Source organism: Armigeres subalbatus, chromosome 1 (genome assembly GCF_024139115.2).
Source record: "Armigeres subalbatus isolate Guangzhou_Male chromosome 1, GZ_Asu_2, whole genome shotgun sequence".
NCBI classification, from domain to species: Eukaryota; Metazoa; Arthropoda; class Insecta; order Diptera; family Culicidae; genus Armigeres; species Armigeres subalbatus.
In genome coordinates this window covers 286,428,098-286,442,892 of record NC_085139.1, presented here as the reverse complement: position 1 = coordinate 286,442,892, position 14,795 = coordinate 286,428,098, and the positions used below count along the sequence as shown (strand labels likewise).

The 14,795-nt window shown below is 37.8% G+C and overlaps 3 protein-coding genes across 6 annotated transcripts in view; 2 read left to right on the top strand and 1 right to left on the bottom strand.

Annotated features, from left to right (window-relative positions):
* The first annotated feature begins 498 nt into the window (after positions 1-498).
* On the top strand, positions 499-1,989 carry LOC134215318 (uncharacterized). The gene is made up of 5 exons (XM_062694535.1): positions 499-701; positions 763-951; positions 1,016-1,177; positions 1,240-1,488; positions 1,549-1,989. Exons 2-5 carry the CDS (start codon positions 826-828, stop codon positions 1,819-1,821), a joined length of 810 nt encoding a protein of 269 aa, XP_062550519.1. The 5' UTR covers positions 499-701; positions 763-825; the 3' UTR covers positions 1,822-1,989.
* Positions 1,990-5,279: 3,290 nt separating this feature from the next.
* Positions 5,280-14,795, bottom strand: part of LOC134207679 (coronin-7) — a 101,350-nt gene continuing 91,834 nt past the window's right edge. For all 4 annotated transcript variants that reach the window (XM_062683469.1, XM_062683470.1, XM_062683471.1 and 1 more), the window contains one exon: positions 5,280-7,144. In XM_062683469.1, coding sequence (XP_062539453.1) covers positions 7,052-7,144 — 93 coding nt within the window. In that variant the 3' untranslated portion in view covers positions 5,280-7,051. The remainder of the gene's footprint in view (positions 7,145-14,795) is intronic.
* The window catches only part of LOC134207680 (uncharacterized), a 91,470-nt gene continuing 90,440 nt past the window's right edge, over positions 13,766-14,795 (top strand). Inside the window, exon 1 of the mRNA XM_062683475.1 lies at positions 13,766-14,317. Within this exon, the coding sequence (XP_062539459.1) occupies positions 13,920-14,317 (398 nt within the window). The 5' untranslated portion in view covers positions 13,766-13,919. The remainder of the gene's footprint in view (positions 14,318-14,795) is intronic.

The window sequence follows — 14,795 nt, the reverse complement described above, 5'->3', positions numbered from 1 at the left end:
GCACGCGCATGACGGGATAGGGTTTGTTTTCATATATACGGAAACGCTTCCGAAACCGTATGAAAACAAATCCTATCCTTTCCGTGCGCGTGCAAGAGAAAGATGATTAAACGTCAGATAGCCTTATGTGCTTGAAGGGAAAGATGATCAGACGTCAACAAGCTCCATACAACGGTTTATTAGAGAACCTTACAATTTTCCAAGAGGAGACGTGTTCAATCAACCAAATCGAAATCTAGTTAGGGTTCGCCCGCAAATAACGTAACGCGAAATTTATAGAGTTTTTAGACAAATTCATTGTAAGAAAATACAAAGTGACAACAATTTTATTTTGAAGTTAGTTGGTGAGTAGTATATTAAAATATATGGAAGTAAACGTTAGTGGATTACTATTGAACGTAAGAAGCCTAATATTCAAATTATCGACAAAAGAAATGCAATCAAGATAGCCATATAATACGTTGCAAATCCCCATAGTGCGAACTTGTTATTCGGCTTTTTAAACGACATTCCTTTTGTCGATAATTTGAATAAACATGTATTGCAAATTTGGTTTTACAATCAAAGAGCCTCGATTAATACAAAGAGTCGTCTTTCATTAATTAGTTGATCGTGTAAAATAGTTTCAATTTTTATTTAGACAACAGCTGTTAAAGGCTGGCTTGAGAATATTAGGATTTTGTTTTATTGTTCAATCTTAGGTTGTTACTGAGTGCCATGGTTAAACTATTTATCTGACTTGATATATAAACCTATTTTTAGGCTTTGTGGTTCCATATCAATGGTCGCGGTGAAGGCCGACATGCTGGAAAGATCCATTATCGGATGGAATATTTCGCAAAAAAATCCAACAAAAGGGTTTTTCATCGGCGACAGCAAGCGATAGATGAAGCAGTAAAAACTGAGCAACCGGAGATGACGGAGGGTGTTGAAGAAGACATGGAAGGCATAGTAATAAAGAGTTAATTATTTCTTCTAACAAGTTCGTTACATCCTTATATTTGTTTATACGTAGATCACCGAATTGAAGTTTATCGTGCCGTCGGATCAATCCAAGACCCACATTCTGAACCTTTGGAGCAAAACCATAAAGATTCGGAATGAACATAGGAACGAAGGGAGCTTCTTGACGTTTTTGAACGATTTTCCGGTGGCCTCGGGTTTCGGCGGCTTGCTGGTAAATGAAATAAAAGAAGGTTGTAAATATTATCAAATTATACGGTATTTCTACATTTTTAGATTGCTCAGGATTATAAAATACTTTATCCTAAGGCAACTGAGTTTGAAGAATTTTGGAATGCTATGCAACCCAAAATTTTGAATCGCTACCCTGATGTATACCGCTTCATCAAGAATGATTTTCTAAGAGCCCTCGCAATCGTGCGACAAAAAAATCCAACACGTGGCACGAAACGGACAAGGGAAGAGCAACAGGACCTTCACCTGCGAAAGATGAACCCGCTTCACGGTATAATACAATGGATCAATGTGAGAATACTATTTTAGTACATTAAATACAATAAGTAATGTTATATTTTTGACTTGCAGCCTGATAAGAGTATGCCGATTTTGACCATTCCCCAAATAATTGTTGTTGGAGAGGAGTTTGAGCAAGGTGTTTGCTACGTTGTTTGGAATAATGTTATATTTGAGACAGAGACGAATGTTGTCCAGGCTTTCACTATTTTGTGTAAGCTGTTTGCAGTGGGCAATGTAACATGTGCGCCATCCGACAAGCTTTTTTATGGATTTTTCTCGGCGGCTTGCCTTCGAGTTGAGAAAATGAGTACAACCGCCAACAAGTTTTTGGATTTCCTATAGTTTTGAAGCATTTTTATTGCTTTTTCAACAGGTTATTCTAAATTAGAAAGAAATGCACACCTGGTAACACGTTTTTTTTTATTTCTGTTTAGTTACCGTTGATTTATTTTCGTTTCATTCTTACTTCAAAATTACCTGAAAACACCGTTGATTCATTTTGTTTGTAATAATAATCTTAATAATTATTGTTTCGTAAATAAAAATAAGTATTGAAAATGATCTCGTCTGTGTTTTATATATTTAAAAAACCGCGGAGAAACTATATATTACTTTTTTGCTTGGTTTCCAGCCGAATCAAAATAAATAAGTAATGCCGAAATTCGGTATTTCAAATTTTGTTTGTTTTTCGATTTTGCCGAATGATCAGTTCTTTTTTTCACCGAAATTTTCGGCAGAAAATGACAACTGACGTGTTTATAGATTGCCGAGGTCATCAGCAAAACTATTTTTTGCCGATATGATTGCCGAGCACTCGGCGGTGCCCACCTCGGCAATTGGTTTGCCGAGATTCAGCGAAAAAAAATTAGTGTGCATGCTCCTCACAGTTGTTCCCATTTAATTGTGGTGGGAGTGCTGATGCACCTTCATCGACGTATTCCTGTTCACCATCAGTCTCATCAACTTCTGGTATAACGTTTCCTGGCTTATTAGCTTCTTTCTGTTCTCCGACATCTTCAGGGATGGGGATGACTTCCGGTATCACTAATTTTTCATTTTCTTGTGTCTTGAATGGGAAACTTGACTAATCAAATTTGACGTCTCGCGCTACAAACACTTTTCTCGTTTCCATATTCCACAGACGATAACCAATCGGTAAGTGCCATCACACTACGTTGGCTATTAACATCCAACTTACTTCTCTTCTGCTTCGGAATCCACGCAAACGAAAGTCATTCAAATACTCGAAGCTCATACTCGTACCAATTCTAAGCTGGTGTTACATTCTCAGTCAAGGCTTCGGTAGGACTTCGGTTTGTCGCGTACAGTGCGTTTAGCACAGCTTCCCCTCACATAGACTTAGGTGCGCCCGACTACGCCAACATGACCCTCATTTTCTCGGCAACCGTTCGATTGAATCTCTCTGCAACATTATGTTGCGGGGTATAGCCAACGGTCGATTCCACTTGGATACCTTGCTTCGTGAGATATGCATGTTACTCGCTTGAAAAGTTCTCTCTTCCTAGGTCACATCTCAGGTTTGCAATTTTTAATCCAAACTTCGCGGTCGTTATGGCTTCAAACACATTGAAGTACTCGAAGACTTGATATTTTCGCTTCATCAAATAGACAACAGCAATATGGGTGTAATGGTCAATAAATACCTCAAAGTACTGATACCCATCTATTGTCTTCGGTGTTATCTGACCACAGATATCCGTATGGATACGCTCCAAAGGTACTGTTGTTCTTGGTCGAGTCCCGTAGAACGTTAATCGGATCATTTTGTTCTCAGCACAGCACTCACAAAGTCCGCCTTCACCATTTATTTTGGCAATTCCATCAAATATTTCGTTCTGTTTCAGCCAGGGGGAGAAGGTGGAGCACTGAATCCCTACCCCAACATGTGCGACATCTGGATTTGGTTCTAAACTGTAAACAACAGTGTTAATTCTCTACCACCTTTTTGTTATGGCGAGGAAATTTTTATGCACACTTTTGTTTTCGATATTTTATCAAAATTTAACACTCAATCATGCAGCAATATAACGATATGGTATGCTTGAGATACCTGCTTGATTATAGGGACTCGAAAAAGAATTTATTTGCAGTAACTAACCGAATATAAAAATGTTCACATTAACGATTGCGCCCTAACACCGGTTCTAAGCTTCGATGCAGAGTACACGAGCTTTGTTCGCCAGTGACAGGCGTATGAGGCCCTTGGTTTCAGCCGTAGAACGTTCTTAAAGCTTAGTCCAAATCGTTTGTGCCATAGCTGCAACTCATTTTCATTTCGTTTCGCGACCATAGCTATAGTTTCACCATCCCTGGATAATATCGCTCGATCTGGCTTGAAATCTACATTTACACCAGCTTTCAGCAGACGAGATAACGACAGCAAACTGAATTTAAGTTTCTTCACGAAAAGCACATCTCCCAGCGACACCGTCAGTCTGCTTCCTTCGACTATAAACTTCCCCTTCACCGTACCTTCTTTTGTAGCAGTTAGCTTCTCACCTTTCTTCGCGCTCTCAATCTCTAAAGGCTCGTGGAACTTGCAAAAACCTTGAAAATAATCTTCATTTGACACCATATGCCAACTTGCTCCCGAATCTAGGATCCATTTGATATACGATTCCTTCTTCAGGTCCTTACTTTCTTCCTGAGACAGCACTAACGCAATTTCTCTATCGACCGGTACAGTCGCAACTTGAGCCTTGCCTCTTTTTGGTCTTCGGACAGAAGAATTTCTAAGGTCCAACTTAGCCGCAAATGAAACATTTGCCTTGAAACTCGCTTCTATCCTTCCTTCTCACCGGCTTCACTGCAAAAGCTGATACTGATCCGTCCGAAACACCATCCTCTCTTCCCGAACGTTTCTGCTGTTTAGCCAATAATCGCACCTTTACAGTGTCTAGTTTCAGCTGATTGTCTCCAAGGTTCACATTTCTTTTGCAATATTCTTATCACGCACGTACTCCAAATGTGAATCAGCAATGTACGCCACCAGAAGAGCCTTGGCTTTTACGTCCTTTTCTTGGAAGCTTGCAACTGTGGCGCTTCCGTCCTTTTTTCGAAGGCATCTTTTTTACTCCGTGATCAGACATCTGCATTTCAACGCGGAATTTCCATACGTCGTATCCTTTCGCTGGTAAATTGAACAATCCCAACTTTGCTGCACTTGACATCTTTACGTCTATTTTCCGTGAACTTGTCCCGAGCTTTCTAATCTTGGAACAATTCGCTCAATAGTCAGTGACCTAACGCATCTGGGCCCATAACCTATAGAGAAAGACGTGTGCTCAGTAACAAGATTGATTTATTAATGAATAAGTTTTTCAGCTGTGGTTGGACCTAAACAACATCTCGATAACCAAGGTGGTGATTAATCAATTGCTCCTCCGATTCGACTTTTCAAAATTTATCAAACTTGTATCCAGCTTTCCGCGAGCTGTAATGGCCGCCAACCTGCCTGTGGGTTAGTCTCTGATTTGACGTTTGTGAAGGTCAACTTCTGTTCCATGCATTCTGACCAATGTGGTAAATAAAAAGGTATTGATGATCCTCGCGTTGTTCTCGTTTATTTTGTGTTGGAGACCGCACAACTGAGTAAAACAATTTGGAAAGCATTTGAAGCTTTGGAGTTTCTTACGGTATGCTACATATCGTATATGTAAATATACAGAGATGATAAGTGAGAGATTTTTTTTATTCTCTTTTGGATTCAATCCCTGGTAGAGAATCATGGCAATTTAGGAAAAAGGATTTCTTTCAAATAGTAAATATCATTACAAAAGTTATTACTAATTGTATATTCTGTTTTCCTTCATTACATTGGTTTGCCATATGTTTGATACTGTATATGTTATACTTATTGTGTCAATGTTGTTTCCAGGTTTCTGTGTAAAAATGCTATAGTTTTTTTTTCCACTGGGCGCCATCCGTTTTCATGCATTAGAATACGATCTTAATTTCAGTTTTGTTTGATACGGCTGGTTCAGGTTGTCTGTGTGTATGCTGTGCTGAAGTATGGTGATTTTTTTATTGAATATCTTAATGTTCGAGTGTTGTTTCTTTGTGTAATATTCTTCATAATGGAACAATTTATTTTAATTTTTTAGTAGTATGTAACTTAGTTTTGTTTTATGTGTGTGTGTTTTTTATTTGTTGAGAAGCTTTATAGCGACGGATGAAAAAACATTATACTGAATATTTCCTATAGTCTTGTTTCTTGTGTTTACTTTCGCTCAAAATTTCAATAGCCTATATCAATATTCCGATAATTGTACAATAATGATGAATACAAATATAGTATTGTTTGAATTCAAAGGAATCATATTTTATCAATCAAACTACTGGAGAATCGGTTGTTATCTAACAGCTAGTCCCGAATGTTGTAAATATCTATCCGTTTGTGAACCTTTAATCCTGTGATATCTATATTGAGTGCTGTGGCAAATATCATCCATCAGTTAGCTACTGAAAGACAAGCATTGAAATCATATATATAACGATATAATTGTAAGCACGAAACAGTGAAAGAGAGATACAATGGCACGCCTATAAAACTATCACAATCACAAAACGAAGGTTCCTACAAACAATATGCACGTGTTTGTGTATGCTTTTAAATATGAAATCATCACAATTGTTCCGTAGGGTGAGTTGTCAGAATAATAAATACGTAGCACGATTCAAAACGAACGATTGATTTATAATTTACAAAATATCCAGCTTCTGTGATGCTTCCCCTTGGTATTTTTTTTTCTTTTTGCATTAACTCGAATTTGTGCACCGACTTCGCTTGCACCATGTGTTTTTCTTACGTTCGAATGTGTCCACCCCCCAGTAAGTATTCGGCATTCCTATATGATATCCAATACGCGTTGCTACACCTACGAAGATTGAGTTTTGAGCATTTATTCACTTGACTAGCATCCAATATGATTGGGCGTCACATAACGGGCGCCAACATGCACAAAATCTCAAAGCTTCACCAAAGCAATATAGTTATTAACTCTATTTATTTTGCTAAAAGATAGAGTAGAGTTTGACCGATGAACGAGCAAATGATTTTGTTTAACTGAGAGTGATTCGCTCGATTACTCGATTACACCTATGAACCATAGTTTTTTTTTTTTTGATAGCGGATTAGACCAATATTTCGAAGACAAAAAGGGAAGTATTATGTAGCACATATAATCTTGCTGTTGTTTTGTTCTTGTGTTCTGTTGTTCGATAAAAGTGTTTGTGATGTATCTTGATCAAACGTTGGTCATGGAGATTGGCAGTTGGTTTTTGGATTTGTCACATATTACAGTCTCTGTTGATTTCGAACGTCCGATAAGCAACACAACTACGTCTTTTCTAATATGTTTGGTATTCATCCATTGAACACCGGAGTAAAATCAAGTAAACAACTGCGACCTATCTGGTTTTGTATAAGAAGGACTATAAAATGCGATAGAAAGTGTACGTTGCGGGTTCGCTAAACTATTGATCGTTATAAACGGGTTACTCATGCACTTATATTACATTGCAGTGATAATTATATTGTTAGTTTTGGGACTCATTCCTCCCATTCTTTCTCGTCGACGCCTTCCATGTCATCCTGCTCGAGCTTGCGGTTGACGGGCATCCGAGCGCTGACCGAATTTTTGATCTGAAAATATGTGAGGTAAAAAAAAGTTAGTAACTTCAACACTTGTGTAAAAGTAAGCGACTTTTGTTATCAAGCTTGTTATGCTATCTTTGAAACCAGTTGTACCGTTTTGACTCGAAGTCCGGACACCTAAGCACTGCTCAATTTTCAGTTCAATATTTCAAATGGAATTAAGTAATGGACACTGAGTGATAACACACCCTGTCAAGTTTAACTTATCAACATTTTGTATGCAGGAAATAGCTAATATAATCGAAAACATTGAACATCGCTTGCTTCGAAATCCGGACACAGTATAAGAGATGCTTCAAATATCGGACAATTTTGCTTCGAATCTCCGGACACTTCGAGTTTGGCTATATTGATTCTCAAATAGCCTATTTAATCCGCTCAAACACAACTAGTATATAGCATTCATATTTCTCGGTTAATATAAATCTGTAAGGTAAGGTTTCTATACACATTTGTATGCAAATCTGGCATCCCCCAGTTCGGGACTGATTTGCGATTTGGGCGTAACTTATTTTGTAAACAAACATTGTTTTGTGAATTCCGTAGAATGCAGGCGTTTTTCTTCTAAACTAATTCCATCATCTGCTAGAGGAAGGCCTATTCTGTCGAATACATATCGTGGTTTTCACAGGAAATGCTTGCTTTAGCGAGAATTCGCCTTCCAATGTTTGTTTACAAAATAAGTTACGCCCAAATCGCAAAGTCCCGAGTTTTGTGTACCATCCAAAGTTTCTGCTCCGAGATTGACCAGGACTACCAAAAAACATCATTTTAAATCGAGCGGGAGCATTTAACTGAAATACACAACATTGGGAATCTAATAATTTCATACAATCTCCACCTCTCCTCTTTCAATATAGGACGCTTTTTTGACATTTGACGTGTCTGTGGGTAATGAAATATTTTCTTCAATACTACCTCTCAAATTCAACGTGGCCAAGCTGCAATTAGTGGTATTTATGTGACTTTTGAAAACCGTTCCAGTTTGCTTTTAGAACACAAGGATTGAAAGGCCGATTGAAATAAGTAATTCATGCGTATTGGTAAATCCGGGCGTGTCCGAGAAATGATGAGTTTTTTTGATTTGACGGAAGTCGTTTACAACGTGTCTTTTTATACAATTCTGTTAAAAAAGCTAGTTTTACGAACTTGTATTTTTTTTTCTACCCAAATGTGAATGGTTAAAAAAAATACATTTGAAGACAACCTTTCAATAGAAACTGAAGGCAAGTTTTGTTACTTGTGTACAATTAATAAAGTCATACCATTTACAATATGTGTATAAGTATTAGACCTCTTCATGTTTTCAAAAAGTATCAACAATTCAACCGATCAGCCCACAATCACAATTCTTATGCTAAAATAAGCCTCCTGTCAATTTTTCAGCAACGATTAAAATTTCGAGGTGGCTCAAGTCGTTTTAGTGTTTTTGGGCTATTTCCAATTTTGAAAAAAATCTAACGACAGATATAAACGCCAAAAATTGTCGCAACAACCTCTAAACGGAAGCTTCTGATGTGCTCTACAAGTCTTGTGAACAATGCGATTCGTTCCGTTCACGTTTTGACCATATTAAAGTGATTTTAAAGCTTTTAAGTGCATAAAAACAAAGTATCTCCTAGAAGTCGTTGTTCTACAAAATTCTTGAAATTATTACAAATCATTGCTAATTTATTATATTATTATTTCTCTTCTTTCTCTGGACATTTGAGTATGAAGAAATCCTAACGTGTAAATTTATGACAAATGTTCAGCTTCTGATTTTTAATAATTTAACGGTGAATCGTACATTGGCAATTATATTACTTAAATGTCCAGAGAAAGAAGAGGAATAATAATATAATAAATTAGCAATGATTTATAATAATTCCGTTTAGAGGTTGTTGCGATAATTTTTGGCGTTTATATCTCTCGTTAGATATTTTTCAAAATTGAAAATAGCCCAAAAACACTAAAACGACTTGAGCCACCTCGAAATTTTAACCGAATTAGCTGAAAAATTGACAGGAGGCTTATTTTAGCATACGAATTGTGATTCTGGACTGACCGATTGATTTTTTGATATTTTTTGAAAACATGAAGAGGTCTAATAAGCAGAGCTTAAAATAATCGAAGATTTTTGGTGAAGCCCATCGGCCTTCTTTGTCATTTTCATTTCGTACATATTCATATTCGGCTGAACATTGACAATTTCCGATCAATTATCAGTCAGTGAATATTTATTTAGATTTTGTAAACTAATAAATTACTGTAAAACTAAACACATAAATGATGATTTCAACAATTACTCACATAGATCTGACCCCGACGTTAAACTTAGGGGAAATTTTAGTGCCAAAAGTCAACATAACCAAGGCCAATTATGTTTTCTTTAAACGCAGTGACCATTCTCAGTACCAATCAAATGAATGAATATGTGAAGAAGAAAACTGAGTAAGTCATTCTATGTTTTGAATAGTCATGCGACCAAGATGAATACACCACTAGGTGTTCCAATCTGCCAAATTCAGGATTCAGCCATCTTGGATTTTAGTATGGGAGAGCCAGCCGGTTTGTTTTCGTTTTGCACTGAAAATGAATTTTTCACCCCCGCCTTCTTCTCTTCCATAAACTTGGCAGATTGGAGCACCTACTAGTGTATTCATCTTGCATGCGACGTTTGTCAATATTCGGTCCGAAGTTGCTTCGTGAAAGTGATTATTTTATGCTCTGCTAATAAGTATATATCGATAAGCTGAGAGCAAGCAATGTTCCTTTTGGGGTATAGCAATTAAAATCTAATGAAATTGTAACTATATGATTGCTCATTACGAGTCATTTGATTTCAATTAACTCAACTGATAAACAATTATTTAACATCATTTCAGCATGTCCGGAAATCGAAGCAATTGCACAAACTTGCCTCGAAGTCCGGACATACAGAAAATGTAATAAAAATTATAAAGTTCTCAAGCAATTTCTTAAATTCATGACGAAGAGTGCTATCATACTATGTTAATAAATTACTCATACCCCTCGTAAATGATAGAATATAGAAAATATGAGCTTAGTTTTTCTAATGTTGAGTCTTGAGCTGCATTCTAAGAGAAACGAAATTCACCGTTGATTATGACATGTTTTCAACTTTTACCACTAATTTTCAAGTTTTTACCACAGATCACGGATTATTCACATTTGTTAAAATGGTTTCAAGTCGAAGAATCGTTCCCTGCATTGATAACCCAAGAAATACCTGTTGAGATGGTAAATAAAGTCAAATAACAATTGAGGTGTCCGGCTTTCGAAGCGTCCGGTAATTCGAAGCAAAACGTTATCTTGATCTTGTAAGCTACAAAAAGCAACGAACTATTTTTAATTTGCATTTTAAATTTATATGGGACTAATTTGTTCTTATGTTGCATGGGCTAACTGTCATTCTATAAATGTTAGTGTCATTCTATCGATTGAAATGGCTTATTGTTTGCTGTATAAAAAGGTAAATAAAAGGTTTACAAACAAAATAAAAATATGTTGGAGTTCAGAAAAGCATGCTCTTTATGTTAAACTATAAAAACCTCATATTTTTCTTTGCTAAACAACCCAATTCAATATAGTAACTGTTGTATAATACAGTATCCCCCCCCCCCCCGCTATCCGCTCATCACTAATCCGACGACTCGTTAATCCGGATCTCGCTAATTCGGAATTTACCGGATTGAAAAGTATCGACATCCATTTAAACACATTATGCTGTCTGTTTTCAAATTAGTGCTGTGATTTTGTTTTGATTCATTTGTATGGATTTGACAGTCGGATTAACGAGAGAAACCTCGATAGTCCAGTCATATATTTGTCGGATCAGCGGGGGTATACTGTAGTAACTGTTGTAAGCAATCCGACACATATATTAGGGCCTTTTTTTAGAGCAAGATTAACGGGCACGAGCTGGGTGCAGCGGATAGAGCCACTTTTCTGCTCTCAAGCGAGTAGAGAGATATTTTGAAATCAATCATATACTGCTGTTATACGCATAACTGTCCCATGTATATAGGGAATCCCAGCAAACATGGGACAAATATGCGTATGACGACAGTATAAGCAAACTTATTTTGCAGCTTGGCTGTCAAACATTTCCCGCTCTTCGAATTTCTCTTTCCATGCTGCATGAAGGCGCACAAATGCACGAGACTCTACATGACTTTACAATGGTTTACATACATTCCTGATCCAATCAGCTGTTGAATCTCGTGAAATTTCGTAACGAGTGCTTTTTAATTGCATTCCTACTAATTTTCAACTCGAAATATAATGTGAAAATATTTGTTACAAATAATACAAAACTCAATCTTGACAACAACAAAAACTTGACAACCAAATCGATTCTATCCAGCTTTCCACGCTAAGTAATGGCGGCTTCCCGCATAGAAAAATATCAAACATCAATTTTTCCACTAATCATTTTTCGATTATACACTTTATTATAAGATTATTTATGGTATCGTAGTAAATTATACACCAATTGTACCACGAATAGTTTTGACGATAGCCTCTACAATTTTTGGAATTTGGATGATACGCTGAACGGGTCGTTAAGTATCGTTACCATTCAAAAATTACCTTTTTATGCGAACAAAAAATATGTCTGTATCATTGAGGTTACAATCACTTTATCATGCATTCAATGATTCTATGAATAATAATCGTTTGGTGTATGATCGAAATTTAATTATGAATAGTTTGACATTTTTCATTTGTATCATAGAATCATAAAAGTGCTATTACTTGAAGAATTATCATTCCATGAATAGAAACTGAATAATATTACCGATTTGATGAATGGTTCATTTCTATTCGGGTTGTCGGTGTGTAAAAATCAATCGGTCACTGTACTGTTTGACACTAGCTGGTGGAAAGCCCACTAGGTTCTGCAGCATGACGTCACGAATGAATTCGGTCCTCGTCGAATGAACTTTTTTGACAGTTCAGTAGTACTTTCCACTGACTCCGACAAGGATCGAGTTTGTGATTGGTTGGCTGCCCCCAAGTCCAACGCGAAGTACTACTAATCAGTCATCAGTTTGAGGTTAGATACAGACGCTGCAGAACCTAACTGGCATTCCTGGGTGAGGGGAAGGGAAAAAAGGCCTTTTCGCCAGTGCACTGAAAACCAAAACTACCCAAAAGTGGGTTGTTTGCACTCAAAACCGGGGTTTGGGCCAATAACCCAAATTTGAGTAAAATGATTTTTCTGGCACTAGGTAGTTTGCCTTTAATCCCATGTAAACAATTTACCCAAAGCTGAGTTTAATTTATCCAAAGCGGAGCTTGATCAACCCAAAATAGAGAATATTGAATTTACTCAAATTTGGGTTATTGGGCTGAGCAACCTCGGTGAGGTGTTTGCATCTTGCTCTAGTTTTGATGGCAATCGTGGGAAAGAAAGGGAAAACTACCCAAATTTGGGTAAATTTTTTCTGCTATATTCTCAATAGTGCGTATATTAGGCTTTCTGCGTTCGTGTACGTACACGCACGTTTCACTCACACTTTTACTCGGTTTGTTTGCAACCACGAGCAGCTGTCACGGCAAAATCAAATGGGATTGTTTGCAACCACGAACCTGCGTTCGTGTTGGTGAAAAATGTCGGCGAGACCCTAATTGAACTCAAAGTTTGGGTTGATTTATCTGTCCGTGTGGGTTTTCCTCCACCTAGTGTCAAAAAGTACAGTGACCGACTGATTTTCACACACCGACAAGCCGCCATTACCGAGCGTGGATAGCTGGATTCGCACCACCCAGGGCGCGAGTATTAGTAGTTTGGCAGCGCTTCACTTGACACTTTACTGGTCGCTACTAAATGGGCTTCTATAATAGTAGCGCAATTGACAGGTGATCAAATTTGGTAGTGCGGTGATAACGCTGCTATTTCATTAATTGTCAAACAAAATATTGCAACTAAAACCGAAAACAATGACCGATACAAAAAAGAGCGACTAAATAAAACGACAGCACTGCGAAGGTGATCAAAATACTCGCGCCCATTAATGATGCTCTTATTTTTCTATATGACTACCTACACTCAGGAAAATCGACACATACTTTATGGCAAAAATCCATGTATTTTGAAATGTGCATATCATGCGTCGGCACATACTTATTTGCATACAAATTCACACATGGATACTATGACCCACATGGAAAGTATGTGTGCACGTACATGCAATGCATGTGGACGCATGGAATATATGTGTCGAAAATATGGAATCCATTTCGCTACCCCCATTGCAAAAATCCATGTGTAAACTCATGAATATAATGCGGAGTTTTTTGACTACCCGCATACAAATTTACCGTTCTTCGTACAGTTACAAATATATCTTAAACATAGTTGATATCGTTAACCATTAACATTAAGTTCTATGAACAATACATATTTATGGTAAAACAATTATCTCAACCTTAATATGAAGTTTACGGTCTATAGAATTTCATTGAATATTCTTAACTTGTGCATACGGGCCTGAGTAAAAAAATCAAGCAGTTTGTTCACGCCTCCACAAGTTCATTTGTGTTCATCATTCTTTTTCTTTTCTTCCGTCGCTGCCGAACGAAACAGTTCATCCAACTGTCAAATCGATTATCTTTTGTGTTGTGCTTTTTTGCAAAACGGCGTCCGAGTTTCGCGTGTGTGCATCTTTCACGTTGTGTTATTTGATCTGCCGGCATCTAAATTCGTGGAATTTGCTTACGGCAGCATAAAGTTTAGTAGAACCGCGTGTCCAACATGAGCACACCGTCGGAGAAATCGACGGCGACTACAGTCGTGAACGTGCAGCCACCGTCTTCGGTGGTCGGTCTCCCGCTGGATGACCGTCTGGACCAAATGACCCACGACTATTACGACCCGATGCTGAACCGCTACGACACCGGGCCGGGAGCGGACCTGGATGATGAGCAGCAGCCGGCGGCGTTGGCCGCCGCATCGGCCGCTGCTGCGGCCAGCAAGTCCAGTGATTTGACCCACAGCGATACGCCGGCGGCGGTGCGGATTCGGCTGAAGAACACCCGGGACCTGACGGAGGATGGTCTGCGGGAGCTGTGTCGGCTGTATGGAACGGTGATCAATGTGCACAAGCCCAAACAGGACAAGGGAATGGCGTTCGTGGAGTTTGCCAATCAAAGGTGAGTGGAACTGTTGCCGAAACAGTTCGACATTTAAAATCCTTTACGTTACAAATCAGGGTTTTTTGGGAAATTTGATAAAATAATAATCACTTTAGGAGATAACCCAAATGTTATTCTATTAGAAATGATGTTTCCCTCATTTTTTACGCCTAGTCTGTGAGTAGAGTTTTCATACTTCTGATTTCGTGTGGATGAAATGTTTGGAATTAGCCGAGGGTTACTACATCTAGTCACTGCCAAAATGATAAAGCAAAAATCAAGTTCATAAAATATATTCAAAAGAAAATCCCCACAAATTCCCCAACACATTCTTTTGTGCTATCGTTTATATCATCGATTAAATTAGCCACTCGATGCACAAAGTCAGTAACCGTAATATTTCTAATCTGGATCGTTAATTGAACCAAAAGCATTTGTTGTGCCGGTGAGGAATGTCGATGCTTCTGCATGGAAGGTTGAGCGTTTTACAACGTGG